General features: G+C 56.6%; 1 protein-coding gene across 1 annotated transcript; it reads left to right on the top strand.

Moving 5' to 3' along the window:
• Positions 1–3,295: 3,295 nt before the first annotated feature.
• POMGNT2 (protein O-linked mannose N-acetylglucosaminyltransferase 2 (beta 1,4-)) lies at positions 3,296–14,094 on the top strand. Its single transcript, XM_037030553.1, has 2 exons — positions 3,296–3,519; positions 12,151–14,094. Exon 2 carries the CDS (start codon positions 12,252–12,254, stop codon positions 13,992–13,994), a length of 1,743 nt encoding a protein of 580 aa, XP_036886448.1. The 5' UTR covers positions 3,296–3,519; positions 12,151–12,251; the 3' UTR covers positions 13,995–14,094.
• Positions 14,095–14,667: the final 573 nt, after the last annotated feature.

Below are 14,667 nucleotides of genomic sequence, written 5' to 3'. Positions count from 1 at the left end.
CAAGTTTTCACTGGGCAGGAGCTTTTGGTGAACAGAGCCACCGGGGAAGCCCTTTGCTTTGCACGATTAGTACTGCGTCAGTATAGATGGGCAGGCTGGAGTCCCTGAGCAGCCCCCGCTCACGAAACGCCAATTCTGCACCACCAGCTGCCCCTCTTAGTATGGAATGCGACACTGAGAAATCCCTGCTGTCAACAGGGTAGCCGTGGTGGCCTTAGAGGGTCATCAGGCAGACAGCCTCCAAGAAGCAGAACGTTGCCATCAGTCTGCTCATACGCCTGCCTGGGCCTCATCTTCCTCCTCTGAGGACCAAGGGTGGACCCAGCGGTCTTCAAGAGTCCTGACTATTAACAGCCAGCATTCTCCGTCTTGGGCACAGAAGCCATTGAGATCATCTGGCCTTCTGTCTCTCCATTTGCTCTGAGTGCTCCTCTTAAATATCCCCACAGATGCACGGGTTTCAAGCTGAGTGGAGTTATAATAGGTTGTTATAGTTTCTTCATTAGTTTAACAGGCATGTCCCTTTGTTTAACCTTATGTTTTTATGGAATAGCTAGTACATGTAGGACCACCCTGAATCCGGACAGCAGAAGTAAGGCTGGAAAAGGAGGAGGAGGGGGAGAGACAAGGAAGGGATTTATGGGACTTGGCAGCAGGGAGCAGGAGGGAGCCAAAGGGGTGAAAAGGTTCTCCGGGTTAGCCCCCGGGAGAGAGGGGGAGGAGCTGGTACGGAGTCACCCTGGGCTGAGCCCCTCTCCCTCTCCCTCCAGCTGCTAAGCTCCGAGGCCTTGGGCAAGATTTTTAATGACTCTTCGCCTGTTTTCTCCTGTGTAAACTAGGGACAAAAATGATCTCCTACGTAAGGCTGTAATGAGGGTTAAATGAGATCATTTCCATCTGGAGCCAAGCACACAATGGGGACTGAACAGATGGTGTCTCTTGCTGTCACTGTGGAAGCCAGGAAGGCCTTCCATGATCCCCCTCTCTTGGTGTGCACGCCCATGCCCAGCCCCTCCCGCACCAAGTCGGTGCTGACCTTCGGGGCCAGTAGGAAAACCGCACAAGGACAGTGTGTGGGGCTTCTGCAGCTAGGTCACAAAGGTTTGCTTCTGCCTCAGCCTCTCGGATCACTTGCTCTGGGAGGAAGCAAACCGGCTGGCAAGGCCGCACAGAGAGGGCCACCTGGGGAGGGGCCTCCAAAGAAACCAAACCTGCCATCACTCTGACCTTGGACTCCCGGCCTCTAGTACTGGGAGAAAGCAAGATTCTGTTGTTTAGCCTCCCAGTCTGTGGGACGTTGCGACGGCCGCCTGAGCTCACCAATCAAGCCGTGCCTGTCCTTTCCGTGTGGCCTGGGCTGCCTCGCTGCAGGACGGCTAAGTTCCAAAGACACACACACACACACACACACACACACACACAGAGCAGCTGTATCATTTTTATGACCCAGTTTCAGAAGTCATAGGGCATCACTTTCGATATACGCTATCAGAAGTGAGTCATTAAGGCTTGCCACTGAATGGCTAAGTTATTCAAAGCAAAGGGAAGTTGACTCTGCCTTTTAAAGGAAGGAGAGTAACGTAATGTGCACATATATTTTAAGAACATCCCCATTGTTACCATCATCAGACGTTGGTCACGGAGACTTGAAGATGCTGGCAGGCCAGCCAGGTGGAGCTGTGCCTCAAGCGACCTGATCACAAATGTGGATTTGGACTGTGTGGGTCTGGGAGTCACTCACACAAAGAAGTATAAAGGCAACTCAACCCCAGGGAAAGGGAGCAAGGCTTGGCCTTAAGGAATGCCAAACCCAGCTCAGTGCCCCTTCAGTATTGTTGATTTACTGAAAATGTTGGCCAGACCTCAAAGAGCTAGCTCCCCGGCCCACCTTGGGCATAAAAAGAAAGTATTTGCTTCTTGCAGTCTATTAAAGCTTCTGCCAACATACGGAGCACGGCCTCACACTCCAGGGCCAGAACAGGCTTTAAAACATGATGGGCTCGTAAAACAAAACATCATCATTGTCTGCAGACTGGGTCCCAGGGACCCACAGGTCACGTCCTTTAGATCCTGATCAGAAGACTCCGCTTTGAGCAGAACACAAACCCGTGGGAAGTGGGGATGGCTGGGGTGGGCAGGAGCAGTGGTGGGGAAAATGGAGACAACTGCACGTGAACAACAATAAAAAAAAAGAACACAAACCCCACCCGCCTCCAGTGATGGGCTGCTGTCCTGGGCTGTTGGTGCCTCTTCCCACCAGCTGACCATCACTGGCTTTCATGCAGAGGACCACACACTCAACACAGGAGCTTTCTGAAACTAAAACCAAAACAGGCCCTGGCCAGGTAGCTCAGCTGCTTTAAGCTTCGTCTGGATAAGCCAAGCGTGTGGGTTCCATTCCTGAGCAGGGCGCATGGAAGAACCAACCGATGAACGCAGAACTAAGTGGGACAACAAATCGACGCTTCCCTTTCCTGCTCTCTCCAAGGCCGACGAGGAAAAAAAGACAAATGAGCGAAATTCAAATCTCTCCTAGCAAAAACTTGAGAGGCCTATAAATGAAGAAATAGGGCATATGCATATTCTGAGCGCTGGCAGTAAGTGTCGGGCGCAGCAGCGGTGAGAGTCGGGACAGGTTGCCCTTGAGGAGCTGGGCGTTCTGCGTGGGTTGGGATGAGGTCGGGGCAACCGAAGTAACACCCCAGAGGAATGGTGTTTTGTATTTAAGTCACCTGTCACACCACAATTTTAAAGCATCTGAACATATCACCGTATTTTGTCATGTGTAATGCACACCACATTTTGTGTGCCTTATACACGGGATTGTTATATGTAACGTAATAACATTATTTTGTGTGCATTTTACAGGGGGTTGGTATATATGCTATAATAATATATTATTACACACGGAATAATCACACATGGAATGCTATATGTATTATATCCATGGTATGTAATTAGTATACCCATGTATAATACACATCCTTATTTTTCCCTCAAATTTTTGGTCAAAAGCTGCGCATGACACACGGCAAAATACATACTTAACTTGATTTTATAAATAGCCTCTGATTATTGGCTTAAGCTGAGTTTAAATTTATTATCAGGACTCCCATAATTGCGTAAACTTAACACAGAGTGAAACAGCCTCTCCCGGAAAACAAACTACAACTCCCAGGATCCTGCCGACTGCAGAGTCGGTTTGTTCCCGATTCAAACTACAATTCCCAGAACTCCGCAAGCCAAGAGGTGAGTAGCTGGGTGGCTGTGCCCAGGAGCCTGCGCACTGGCACGGACTCCCGCGCCCGGCTCCCGCGACGGGCCGGCGCGCAGCGGGCACCCGCGAGCCCGGTGGTGGCAGACGGGACGGCGCGGAGCTGCCTGTGCCCCTCGCCTGGGCCTCCCCGCCCGGAGCAGGCGCCGTTGCAGCGGCAGATTCGGACAAAGCTGTTCTGCGCAGAAAGCACTTCTGCACGTGTGGGCGGAGGTGGCTTCAACCCCGCAGAGCCTGGGCTGCGGGTGAGACGCGCGCGCTCGGCGCTGGCGTGGGTTTCGCGACCCGGCTGGGTTTGGAGTTGCGGGATGGGCCCCTAGACATCCCCAGGGAGTGGACGACGGAGCCACCGGGCCTTTGGGAGAAGGGGAGCCGAAGGGAGTTTGCAGAACGGAGGGGTGACGTGTGATAAGTGCTTAAGGAGGCTCAGAAGGTGGGCAAGGGTCAGGGGGGTGGACCCTGAGGGTCCTAGTATCGCGGGCCCGGGCTTGCCCGCTGAAGCCCTCGGCTCCTGGCAGGCACTGCAGCTAGTCCCCAAGCCCTTTGCCTGGAGGATGACGGTGTGTGAGGCGCGGGTGGTGGGGAGCCAGCCGAGGTGTGCGAAGAGGGCCTGCGCCTCCCCAGCTCCCTGTGAAGGCAATGCCTGGACAGGCCTGGGCTACTTTGGGCTCAACGGGGCACCAGCTGTGAGTCTGGCGATAAGAGCCTGTCACACCTGCTGGACGGTGCCTGGGTGGCCCCTGAGGGAGGGGCCCTGTGGACTCTGGACCCCATGTGTAGGAACCCGGTGTAGGGTCAGTGATGGAAATCCTCCACCAGGGTCTGAGGTCCTCAGGCCAAAGCCCTGCCCTGGGTGGTGGGCACCCAGGGTCTGTTTATTTTATGCCAAACAACTCGCAAAGCCTACCCTTGGGGGAGGCAGTGCCTGGCATGGTGGGGTCACCGGACTTAGCGGGAAGGGCACAGACCAAACAGCCCTCCTTCTCCAGATGGGCACTGTTCACGTGCTGGACATTCACACCCTGACTCTCACTTACCAGCTGTTTGCTGGTAACCAAATCACTCACCCTCTGTGGGTCTCTTTTGCCCTCTGCAAAATGGGAATAAAAGTGCCATCATCACCGAGTGGCTGTGGCAATTAAATGAAACAATCCCAACAAGTCGTCAGCCTGGGGTCCCGCCCACAATGTCTGTTTGGCAAATGTCAGCACTCCTGGTCGCCTGCCATAGAAAATGTTGGTGGTGAGCTTGGAGCCCAGCTCTGTCCTCGAGCGGGGACTTGCTGCCCTCTCTGCTCTCAGCGGCCTTGGAGAACCTCCAGTTCACCTTTTCACATAACAGATGGGGAACCTGAGCCCCCCGGAAGGCATAGCCAGGAAAGAACACAGGGTCTGTCTTTCCCAGGGGTGGGCAGCCTCTCCTCGAGGAAAATGGAGAGTGGCGATGCCGGGTGAGGAGGAGGGCGGGGCGCTGGCGGCTGGGTTCCTGCACACCCTGGCGCGTGCGCACATCCTGGTGGCCTCCACGTGGCGGGCTGTCAGAGCAGCTGCGGCTTTTTTCCTACTGGCCTTCTGGTTGGCAAGCTCTGGCTCTAAGCCTTGCTTTAGAAAATATTTAGCTCTAAACAAAGGCTTCCGGTGACTCTGTTGAGCTAACTGGAAAATTAAATCACCAAATGCTTCCTTCCCTAGGGATCCTCGTCAGTCTGTTTGGTCGTGGGTGAGTGCTCTCCCCCAGGGCCCACTCAGCACCTGAGGGGCTTTGTGAACGTGGCGAAAGGACAAATGTGAAAGAGGGACCCGCACGTGTCACCGTAGGCTTTGGAGCCACGCTTGGGCTTGAATCCCAGCCCCACCATGTAATGGCTGTGTGACACGGGGCGATTCGCTTAACGACCCTGACCCGGCACCCTCGAGTGTGAAATGAATAAATGGGATAATGCATGGAAAGAACCTAACGTTGTGCCAGGCGGAGAGTAAGAGCCAGCGAATGGGAGCTGTTCCATCGCTATTATGACTAAGAGTAGTGATATGAGAATGACTGTCGGGCAATGCGCTTTGCTTGTATTGTCTCTTTGAATTCACAAAACCGCCCCGGAGAGGGAGATGTCGTGTCTGTTCTTCAGACCAGGAAATGGGGGCTGGCCGGGGTGCAGAACTGGCCCTCGCAGACGCAGAAGAACGAATCCTGCGTGACGCTGCATGGGTGGTGGACCTGAGACGGTCACACTCATAGAAGCAGAGAGTGGTTGCTGGGCCTGGAGGAGGGGGTGGGAAGGTGTCAGTGAAAGGCCACAAAGTTTCAGGTACACAAAGGACTCCGTCTTAGAGACCCGCGTGTTACTACACACTCGAAATTTCTTATGTGCTAAGTGTTTTATCACAGAAAATTGATAGTAACAACAAGAGGACAGGAGGAAGCTTTCCCAGCTGGTGGACAGGCTTGTGCAGACAACTGAGATGGTTTCATGGGTGGATCCTTATCTCCAGGCCCTTGAGTTGCAGGCATTGATTATGCACAGCTTTCTGCACGTGAAAAGGAAGGAAGAGAGATGGTCTGGCATCGCGCTGCTGCCAAGCAACAGGACAGGAGCTCACTTCCTGGCATCTCAGCTCCAGAACCAGTGCCATTTAACTCTCCACCTCTGGGTCTTTGCTGCTACGAAGCACAGCCGTGACCAGGGGCAGCCTGCCTCGTTAGGGGCGGGGGTGTTCTCGGACCCCGTGGAGACGCCGCCGGACTCAGCAGCCTGGCTGCGCATCTCCTGTCCCTGTCTGAGGTCTTGTGAGGCTGGAGGGGGCTGTCCACCGGGCGGGTCTGGGAGCTACGGCGTCAGGAAGAGGCAGCTGAAGCAAGGGCCCGCGGGGCTGGGAGAGGGTGCCATCCGGTGAGATGTGGAGAGCCTGGTTATGAGAAGAAGTGGTCTTATTTAGGAGCTGCCTTCCTCGAGCTGGGCCTGCTCTCTGCTTTTGGGAGTGGGGGAGGCCCACCCAAAAGGGGGAGCCTCGAGCTGGGCCAGCACGCAGTTGTTCTGAACTTGGTGGTCTGTGAGGGCCCGCACTGCCCCTCAAGGCCTCTTTTCCAAAACAGGATGGAACACATCATTTCTGAGGGCCCTTTCATCTCTAAAAAGTGGGCTCTTGTCATTCTAAATTGATGGCTCACCCCTCTTGGCAGGGCACTGGGGCAGGGGTGGTAATGGTGACGGCCGTGTGCGCCCAGAGTTCCTTGGGGGAGAGAGTGACTCGGCTCCCTGCCCCTCCTGCCGCCACGCTAGCTCTGTGCCTGGCCCGTGGGGTGTGGTTACACGGAGGAAGCCTTGGGTTGCTAAGTTACAGTGGAGGGCCGCTGGGTCTGCATTTCTAGAGCTGTCCACGCCTGCTCTGCCCTCCAGTGAAAAAAGCTCACTGCTCCAAGGTCTGCCCTACTTCTCTGTCACTAAGTGTACCTCCGAGTCTGATGGCATAGGAACACCGTGCTGGGGAGCAGGCCTCCTGGGGTTGGGCCCAGACTTGAACCCTGGTGCCCCTGCTTGAGCTGCCCAGGTTCCGGGGCTTCTCTTCTCCGGGGAAATGCCCTCCCTGCTCCTTTGAGTATCCCCCACAGGACAGCATTTCTTGACCTTGACCACACCAGAATAGCGTTGTCTTCATGGTTGAGCCTGTAGGCTCTGATTCCTGGCAAAGGTACACAGCCAGAGTCTCCCTGTGAGGAAACATCAGACACATTGAGAAAAATACTGGGGAGGAACTGACCCTCACTCACCATGGTCAAGGCCACAAAAGTCAAGGAGAGACTGAGAAGCTGCCCCCGACTGGAGGGGACTAGAGAGACCTGTTAATGGGGGTGCCACACTTCCCCCTGGAGTGGGTTCTGGGCCCCAGAATAGGGACCATGGATTAATAATCATCACACATCAATGTTAACTTCCTGAATTCGTGTTGTGTAAGAGAATGTTCTAGTTCTTGGGAAATATACACTGAAGTATCAAGGGCTAGATGGGCAAGATGTCTACAGCTTATTTTTAAATGGTTCAGGAGAGAGAGGGATTGACAAGATGTGTCGGATTGACAGTTGGTGGCTCTGTAGGAGAGTTCTTTGTAGTATACATGCAACTTCGTGTACGTCTGGAATTATTTCCAGATACAAAGAAGAAAACACGAAATCACAGATGCCGTTGCCAGCCTGCCCGGGTTTGAGCCCCCTGGCTGTTTCCTGTGTAGCTTTGGGCTGGCCCAAACTCTGGTGGTAATTTTACCGTTTGTGTAAAAAGCAGATTGTCGTGAAGTGGAGAACCTGGCACCTCGTAACTGGCCAGTGCTGCTGCTGCTGCTGCTGCTGTTGTTAGGATGGTGAAGAGGCCAAAGCAAAATCCGAGCCAGCCCTGACCGGTGTGGCTCAGTGGGCGGGGCATCGTCCCACAAAGCAAAACATTGGTCAGAGCACATACATGCCTGGGTTGCAGACTTGGTCCCTGGTGGCGGGCGTGTGAGAGGCAACCACATATTGATGTTCCTCTCCCTCTCTTTCTCCCTCTCATACCCTCCCTCGAAAAAATCAAGAAAACCCAAGCAAAGCCTGTCAACTCCCTCCCTTTGAGAATGTTGCGTTCCAGGCTCCCTGGGTGGCTGGCAGGGACCACCAGGGCCTTGGCCACTCAGCACACAGCTTTCCCTGCAGAGCCTGGGGCACTCCACAGATGCCCTGGCAGCCTCGTCCCCCCACCTTCCCCTGGCATCGTCCATGCCTGGCCTGCAGCCCGGGCTCCCTGGTTTCTTCCTGCCTTGCTGTGCAGGGCCCGGCCACCACTGCCCAGGGATGGGTGAAGAGCCTAGCGGCCTCGGGACTTTCTGAGCAGGCAGGTGTGATTGCTGGGCATGGCGGTGCCTGCTGTGGACAGGTTTGTAGCAGTCACTGCCCATGGGGACACGTGAGCACTTAACAGAGATGTTCATCTTATCCCCCATGACCACCAAAATACCTCCAACACCTCGCTGAACACTCCCTTCCCCCTGGGTCGCTTCTCTGGTGGGCCCCAGCCCCGACCAGGGTGCTTTCCTGTCATGTACCTGTGCACTGTGCACACTTTGGGCATCTGTGAATATTGTATGCTTTGTGTGATGAACCATCTTCTGCCCCTCGATGAAGCAGTCCTCTCAAACCAGCCCTGGGGGTGCCCACTGGCTGTGTGTCCATGGTGGGGTCTGAGCATCCCTGTAAGAATGGCTTTTGTTTGAGTCTGCAGCTTCACCTAGAGAAACCGGTGCAGGTGTGTTCCAGGTCTCCTGTTTGAGCATCTCAGCAGTGGCTCCCACGATTCTGGTCCTTGCTGTCCTCCCTGTTTCCGGCCACACGGGTGCGCCATCGTGCCACTCTGCGATGCCAGAGGGGACCCACACAGGCAGCTGGAACTTGCAGGTGACTCACCGGTGCCAAACAGAAGCCACACGGTGTCAGAGCAGGCTATGTGGGTTAAGGTCTCTGCATTGGGAGGCTGGGGAGAGGGTGCAGGCGAGCCGGAGGGAGGCTGGGCTGTCCTTAGCCAAGGCTGACATTGTCCATCGCACCCAAGTCCCACAGACTAGAATTCTATCAGGGTTCCCCTCTTTGAAGGCATTCCATCCCCTTTTTCTGATGGGGAAGTTGAGCCCCAGTCACCAGCTGTGAACTTCGGAATGCTGTCTCCAGCTCTGACTCAGCTTTGCCCTTTAAATGAAACAATTATTGATGTCAAGGTTTAGTCTGAGATGTGAGTGCTTAACTAAGTGTTAAATGTGTCCACTCAGTTAATTGCCAGGTTTTACAAGGAGCACGCAGAGGCTGCCAACATTTTCGCAAAGGGTTACATACTTTCATCAGAAAACCCTCGGCCCTGCGAATGTCTAATTGGGGGCACATTCAGGCAGTGGGTTGCCAGTCCCAGTTTTATATGCTGCCCCTAGTAATGATACAGGGTGGGAGACATCATTCTGAGGACATCTGAGGCATCGGAACCAGTCTGTGCTTTTCTAACTGATGGGACTGGAGACACGTCCATGCAGGACCGAAAGCCTCCGTCATTCAGCGTGAGTAATCAGGCCGCAGCTACCATCACAGCACTTCCGGGGGACGAAACAAGCGTGCTGCAATTCTCAGTGAGCGTTAGGAACAGCCCGTGGGTGCGGAACTGCTGGAAAATGATGTGACACCCTGCAAGGGTGCCATCTTGGCTAGTGGGTCTTCTGCAGCCTAGGGTTGGTGGGGGCTGGGGGTCCCCGAGCTCCACCGCCCTGCTCTGGAGGAGGGGCTGGTTCATGGCAGCTGGTTCTGGCTGTTGTGCTGATGGGGACCCGGGCACAGTCGGGGTGGTTAGCAGCCCTGGCCCTTGGGCCTGCACCTCATCTTCATTCAATGTGAATACTTGCCAGAAGTTACACGTTAGCACACTTCATGTCTTAGGTGCATTTCTGTCTTCCCTGGAAAGACCCACAGAGTAGTGTGATGGACTGAGTTGTGTTCCCACAAATTCACATAGTCCAACCCTAAACCCCCAAGGCCTTTCAGGAGGTAATTAAGGTTCCATGAGGTCATGGGACCGGAGCCCTGGTCCTGTAGGACTGGTGTCCCTGGGAGAACAGGGAGAGAGACCAGAGGCCCCATCCTTTGTGCACACACAGGGAACAGGCTGTGAGCATGCAGCGAGCCAGCCAAGGACAGAGGCTCAGGGGAAACCACACTTTGATCTTGGACTCCCAGCCTCCAGGACTGAGAAAATACATTTCCGTTGTCTAAGCCCCCAGCGTGCGGTTCTTTGTTATAGAGGCCGAGCAGACTGCTACAAGTAGACAGTACCGGGCCAGCGGCCTGCCCGGCCCTCATTACCCTGAGCTGTAACCTGGGTGTTCGGTCCCCAGTCACACAGCCCAGGCATTGGCAGACCCTGAACAGTGACATCTGGCCTGGAGAAAGGGGATGTCTCTGGGGCTGTGGCCCACAAAGCAACGTGGTTCATTCACCATTTTGTAAAAGATTTTATTTATTTGTTTTTAGAGAGGGGAAGGGAGAGTGGAAGAGAGGGAGAGAAGCATCAGTATGCGGTTGCCTCTCACTCACCCCCACTGGAGACCTGGCCTGCAGCCCAGACTTGTGCCCTGACTGGGAATCGAACAAGTGACCTTTTGGTTTGCAGGCCTGCACTCAATCCACTGAGCCACACCAGCCAGGCTGTTTGTTCACCATTTTGAATCTTCCTCCTGGAAATTGTGTTCATCATCCAGAAACGTTTTATATGGTGATGGGGAAGGCCTCTTTGATCTTCTTCAGAACCAGGGGTCTGGTCAATGTACTCGGCCTCCATCGGTTCTCCTCTGAACACCTTCCCAAGGATTTTGATTGATCTTTCAGTTCTACTGGTTTATGCCAAGCAGCATGGAGGGGGGCGACCCAGAAGGGAGTGTGGGTCCCCTGTAATGGCCACGACTGCCCCAGTGCTTGTTGGCTTTCTCCCACGTCACTGGGGGTGACTTCCCAGCAGGTAAAAGCCCAAGGGTGGCTCTCCATCTGTGTCCGCGGTGGTGAAATACTGTAGTGTCTGTGGAATTCACGGTGCCCTAGAAGCAGATCCTGGGGCAAGGGCTTGAGGGCAAGGAGATTGTCTGCACAGGTTCCCAACGAACACGAATGGGGAGTGGAGGAGTGAGACAGGGGAAGGGACAAGGGTGTGCATCGGGCCTGTGACCACCACAGGCAACTGCTTTGGTCTTAGGCTACTCTGGCAGCCAGTGTGAACGTGCCTCGCACCCGGGAGCGTGGTGTCCGTGCATCTGTTCCCACCGGGCGTTGGTGCAGGCGCCCTGGCTGGTAAGCAGTCAAGTTAGAAACCCAGGCACTCTGTGCCACGGGGCCCTGTGCTTCAGTACCGCAGGGTTTCCATCATGATGTTCTGTCACCACCACCCCCCCCCACCCCCTCGGGCAGGCCCTCCTCTCCATGCTCACCCAGAAGGGTTCCTGGGAGCCTGCAGGGTCCAGAGGAGGTCCCTGTGCTCATCTGCCTGCTGTGGGCACCAGCCCCATGGCCTCGGGGGTGGGTGGAGGACGAGCCTCAGTGATAAACAGCCCCTCCCATCCCCAGTCTCTGAGACTGGTTCTTGCCGAGTTGCCCATCTGCCCCACAGGTCCCCGGACCCCCATGTCACCTGGTTCCCATAAGCTTTGCCCCAAGGCCTGAGCTCAGTGGACTGGCTGCTGCCCACAGCCCCCCAGGCCCAAGGGAAACCCTGACTTCTTCCTGCCTGGTGGGGGGGGGGCGCCCCACATCGCCCCCTGCTGCCAGCCTGCCTTCACCGCAGCACACCCGTGTGGGGGAGGGGCAGGGAGCAACGTGCCCACTGGGGAGGTGAGTGTCCAGGGCTGACTCCCACTCAGGTTGGAGGGGTGCTTTCCTCTCTTCTCCCCTCGTTTCCCTGAGGGTGTTGCTTTTTGACTGTCCCGGGTGAGTGGGTTTTAGCTTCACTTTCTGTTGGAAGCCGTTCTCTATATGATCAGAGCAGAACACTCATCCGCTTATGCCACGCAATCTGCCTTTCGAGCCCCCCCAGGGAGAGCTTTACTTTTTATCTCTTCTGAATATGACTTTATGAGTCCTCTACTCTTCAGAATCCTGCGCTTATAATAGTAATTTCTTTGATTCTTTCTAGTTTCTTTTTCGGCCAAGCCCAAAGTCAAGGTGAAGAGATGTGCACTGGCCCAGGGAAACGGTGGGGTGTGACCCACTGTACTGCCCGTTTGCCGAAAGGCGCACGGGTTCCCTGCGGCGGCCGAGCCCTGCACCTGGCCCACAGCGCCAGCCACAGACAGACTGTGCCAACACCTGTTCCCTGTGCTTCTCTCCCACAGGCTTTTGCCCGCCCGTGCTCAGGGTGCCCGCCAGCATGGCCTGCGGCACCTGGCAGCGGCCGTCATCTCACTAGCGCCCCCACGCGGGCGGCGGCGGTAGGATGCAGCTCTCGGCCGTGTTCAACGCCCTGCTGGTGTCCGTGCTGGCGGCCGTGCTGTGGAAGCACGTGCGCCTGCGCGAGCATGCGGCCAGTCTGGAGGAGGAGCTGGCCCTGGGCCGGCAGGCGCCAGAGGCGGCCCCGGCGCTGAGGATCGACTACCCGAGGGCGCTGCAGAGCCTGATGGAGGGCGGCACGCACATGGTGTGCACGGGGCGCACGCACACCGACCGCATCTGCCGCTTCAAGTGGCTCTGCTACTCCAACGAGGCGGAGGAGTTCATCTTCTTCCACGGCAACGCCTCTGTCATGCTGCCCAACCTGGGCTCCCGGCGTTTCCAGCCGGCCCTGCTCGACCTGTCCACCGTGGAGGACCACAACGCCCAGTACTTCAACTTCGCGGAGCTGCCGGCCGCCGCCCTGCGCTTCCTGCCCAAGCCGGTGTTCGTGCCCGACGCGGCCCTCATCGCCAACCGCTTCAACCCCGACAACCTCATGCACGTCTTCCACGACGACCTGCTGCCCCTTTTCTACACCCTGCGCCAGTTCCCCGGCCTGGCCCGCGAGGCCCGGCTCTTCTTCATGGAGGGCTGGGGCGAGGGCGCGCACTTCGACCTCTACAAGCTTCTCAGCCCCAAGCAGCCTCTCCTGCGGGCTCAGCTGAAGACCCTGGGCCGGCTGCTGTGCTTCTCCGACGCGTTCGTGGGCCTGTCCAAGCTCACCACCTGGTACCAGTACGGCTTCGTCCAGCCCCAGGGCCCAAAGGCCAACATCCTCGTCTCCGGCAACGAGATCCGGCAGTTCGCGCGGTTCATGATGGAAAAGCTGAATGTGAGCCACGCGGGGGGCCCCCTAGGTGAGGAGTACATTCTGGTGTTCAGCCGCATGGAGAACAGACTCATCCTGAATGAGGCGGAGCTGCTGCTGGCGCTGGCCCAGGAGTTCCAGATGAAGACAGTGACGGTGTCCCTGGAAGACCATGTGTTTGCCGATGTGGTGGGGCTGGTCAGCAACGCCTCCATGCTGGTCAGCATGCACGGGGCCCAGCTGGTCACCGCCCTTTTCCTGCCGCGTGGGGCCACCGTGGTGGAGCTCTTCCCGTATGCCGTCAATCCTGACCACTACACCCCTTACAAGACGCTGGCCACGCTGCCCGGCATGGACCTTCACTATGTCGCCTGGCGGAACATGGTGCCAGAGAACACAGTCACGCACCCTGAGCGGCCCTGGGATGAGGGGGGCATCGCCCACCTAGACCAGGCGGAGCAGGCCCGAATCCTGCAGAGCCAGGAGGTCCCGCGACATCTCTGCTGCCGCAACCCCGAGTGGCTGTTCCGGATCTACCAGGACACCAAGGTGGACATCCCGTCCCTCATCCAGACCATACGGCGGGTGGTGAAGGGCCGCCCAGGGCCGCGGAAGCAGAAGCGGACCGTCGGCCTGTACCCGGGCAAGGTGCGGGAGGCGCGGTGCCAGGCGTCGGTGCAGGGCGCCTCGGAGGCCCGCCTCACCGTCTCCTGGCAGATCCCATGGAACCTCAGGTACCTGAAGGTGCGGGAGGTGAAGTACGAGCTGTGGCTGCAGGAGCAGGGGGAGAACACCTACGTGCCCTACATCCTGGCCCTGCAGAACCACACCTTCACCGAGAACATCAAGCCCTTCACCACCTACCTGGTGTGGGTCCGCTGCATCTTCAACAAGCTCCTCCTGGGGCCCTTTGCAGATGTGCTGGTGTGCAACACGTAGCGAGCGTGCCAGGCCAGGCCTCGGGAGGGCGGCTCCCCCAGCCCAGGGTCCCTGGGCCCCCTGCCCACCCCCTGCGGGGTGGCTTCTGGGAGGCGTTGGTTTATTTATTGAGCAAGCCTGCCCCGAGCCTGTGCCTCTGTGTCTTCTTACTGCGTCTGGGGTGTGGGGTCTGCAGCACTCTCCTGTGCCCTGTTGCAGTGGGACACTCCCACCCCTGTCTCCTCCCACCCTGAGCATCCACACCCCTGGAGAAGGTCCTTAGGGGAGGAGGAGGGAGAAGGAAGGTAAGAATTTAACGGCACCTGTTTCTGGGCGATCATGTTGGTCCCTACCAGGACTTTCTGGCTGGTACCCAGGTTTCTGGAAACTACAAGTAATGGTTTGGGCAGGCGGGTCATCAGCTCCCATCACCATAAAATTCACCTGTAGGGTGAATTCACCCGTGAAGGGACATGCATTAAATGCTTCTCGACGTCTTTGTCAAGTTTTCATTGGGCAGTAGGAAGCAGGACTGGGAGATGCCCTCTAGTCCTGATTACCAGCCACAGGGGTGCAGCAGAGGGAGAGCGTCAAGGACTGGGAAGCCAGGCTGCTGATTGGATTTCACCTTGACTGCCAGGTCAAGGTCACCATTCCACCCAGGTGGGATGGAAGCCTGGGAGTGGGTGGGAGA

The sequence above is a fragment of the Sturnira hondurensis genome, unplaced genomic scaffold, assembly GCF_014824575.4.
Source record: "Sturnira hondurensis isolate 20B ecotype Veracruz unplaced genomic scaffold, ASM1482457v3 Scaffold0020787, whole genome shotgun sequence".
Taxonomy (NCBI): domain Eukaryota; kingdom Metazoa; phylum Chordata; class Mammalia; order Chiroptera; family Phyllostomidae; genus Sturnira; species Sturnira hondurensis.
The sequence above is the reverse complement of the archived record's forward strand: the minus strand, read 5'-3'. Positions and strand labels throughout refer to the sequence as shown.

Excerpts from the sequence above, each read along its gene's own strand:
- POMGNT2 (XM_037030553.1), top strand. The coding sequence starts at position 12,252 with ATGCAGCTCTCGGCCGTGTTCAACGCCCTGCTGGTGTCCGTGCTGGCG.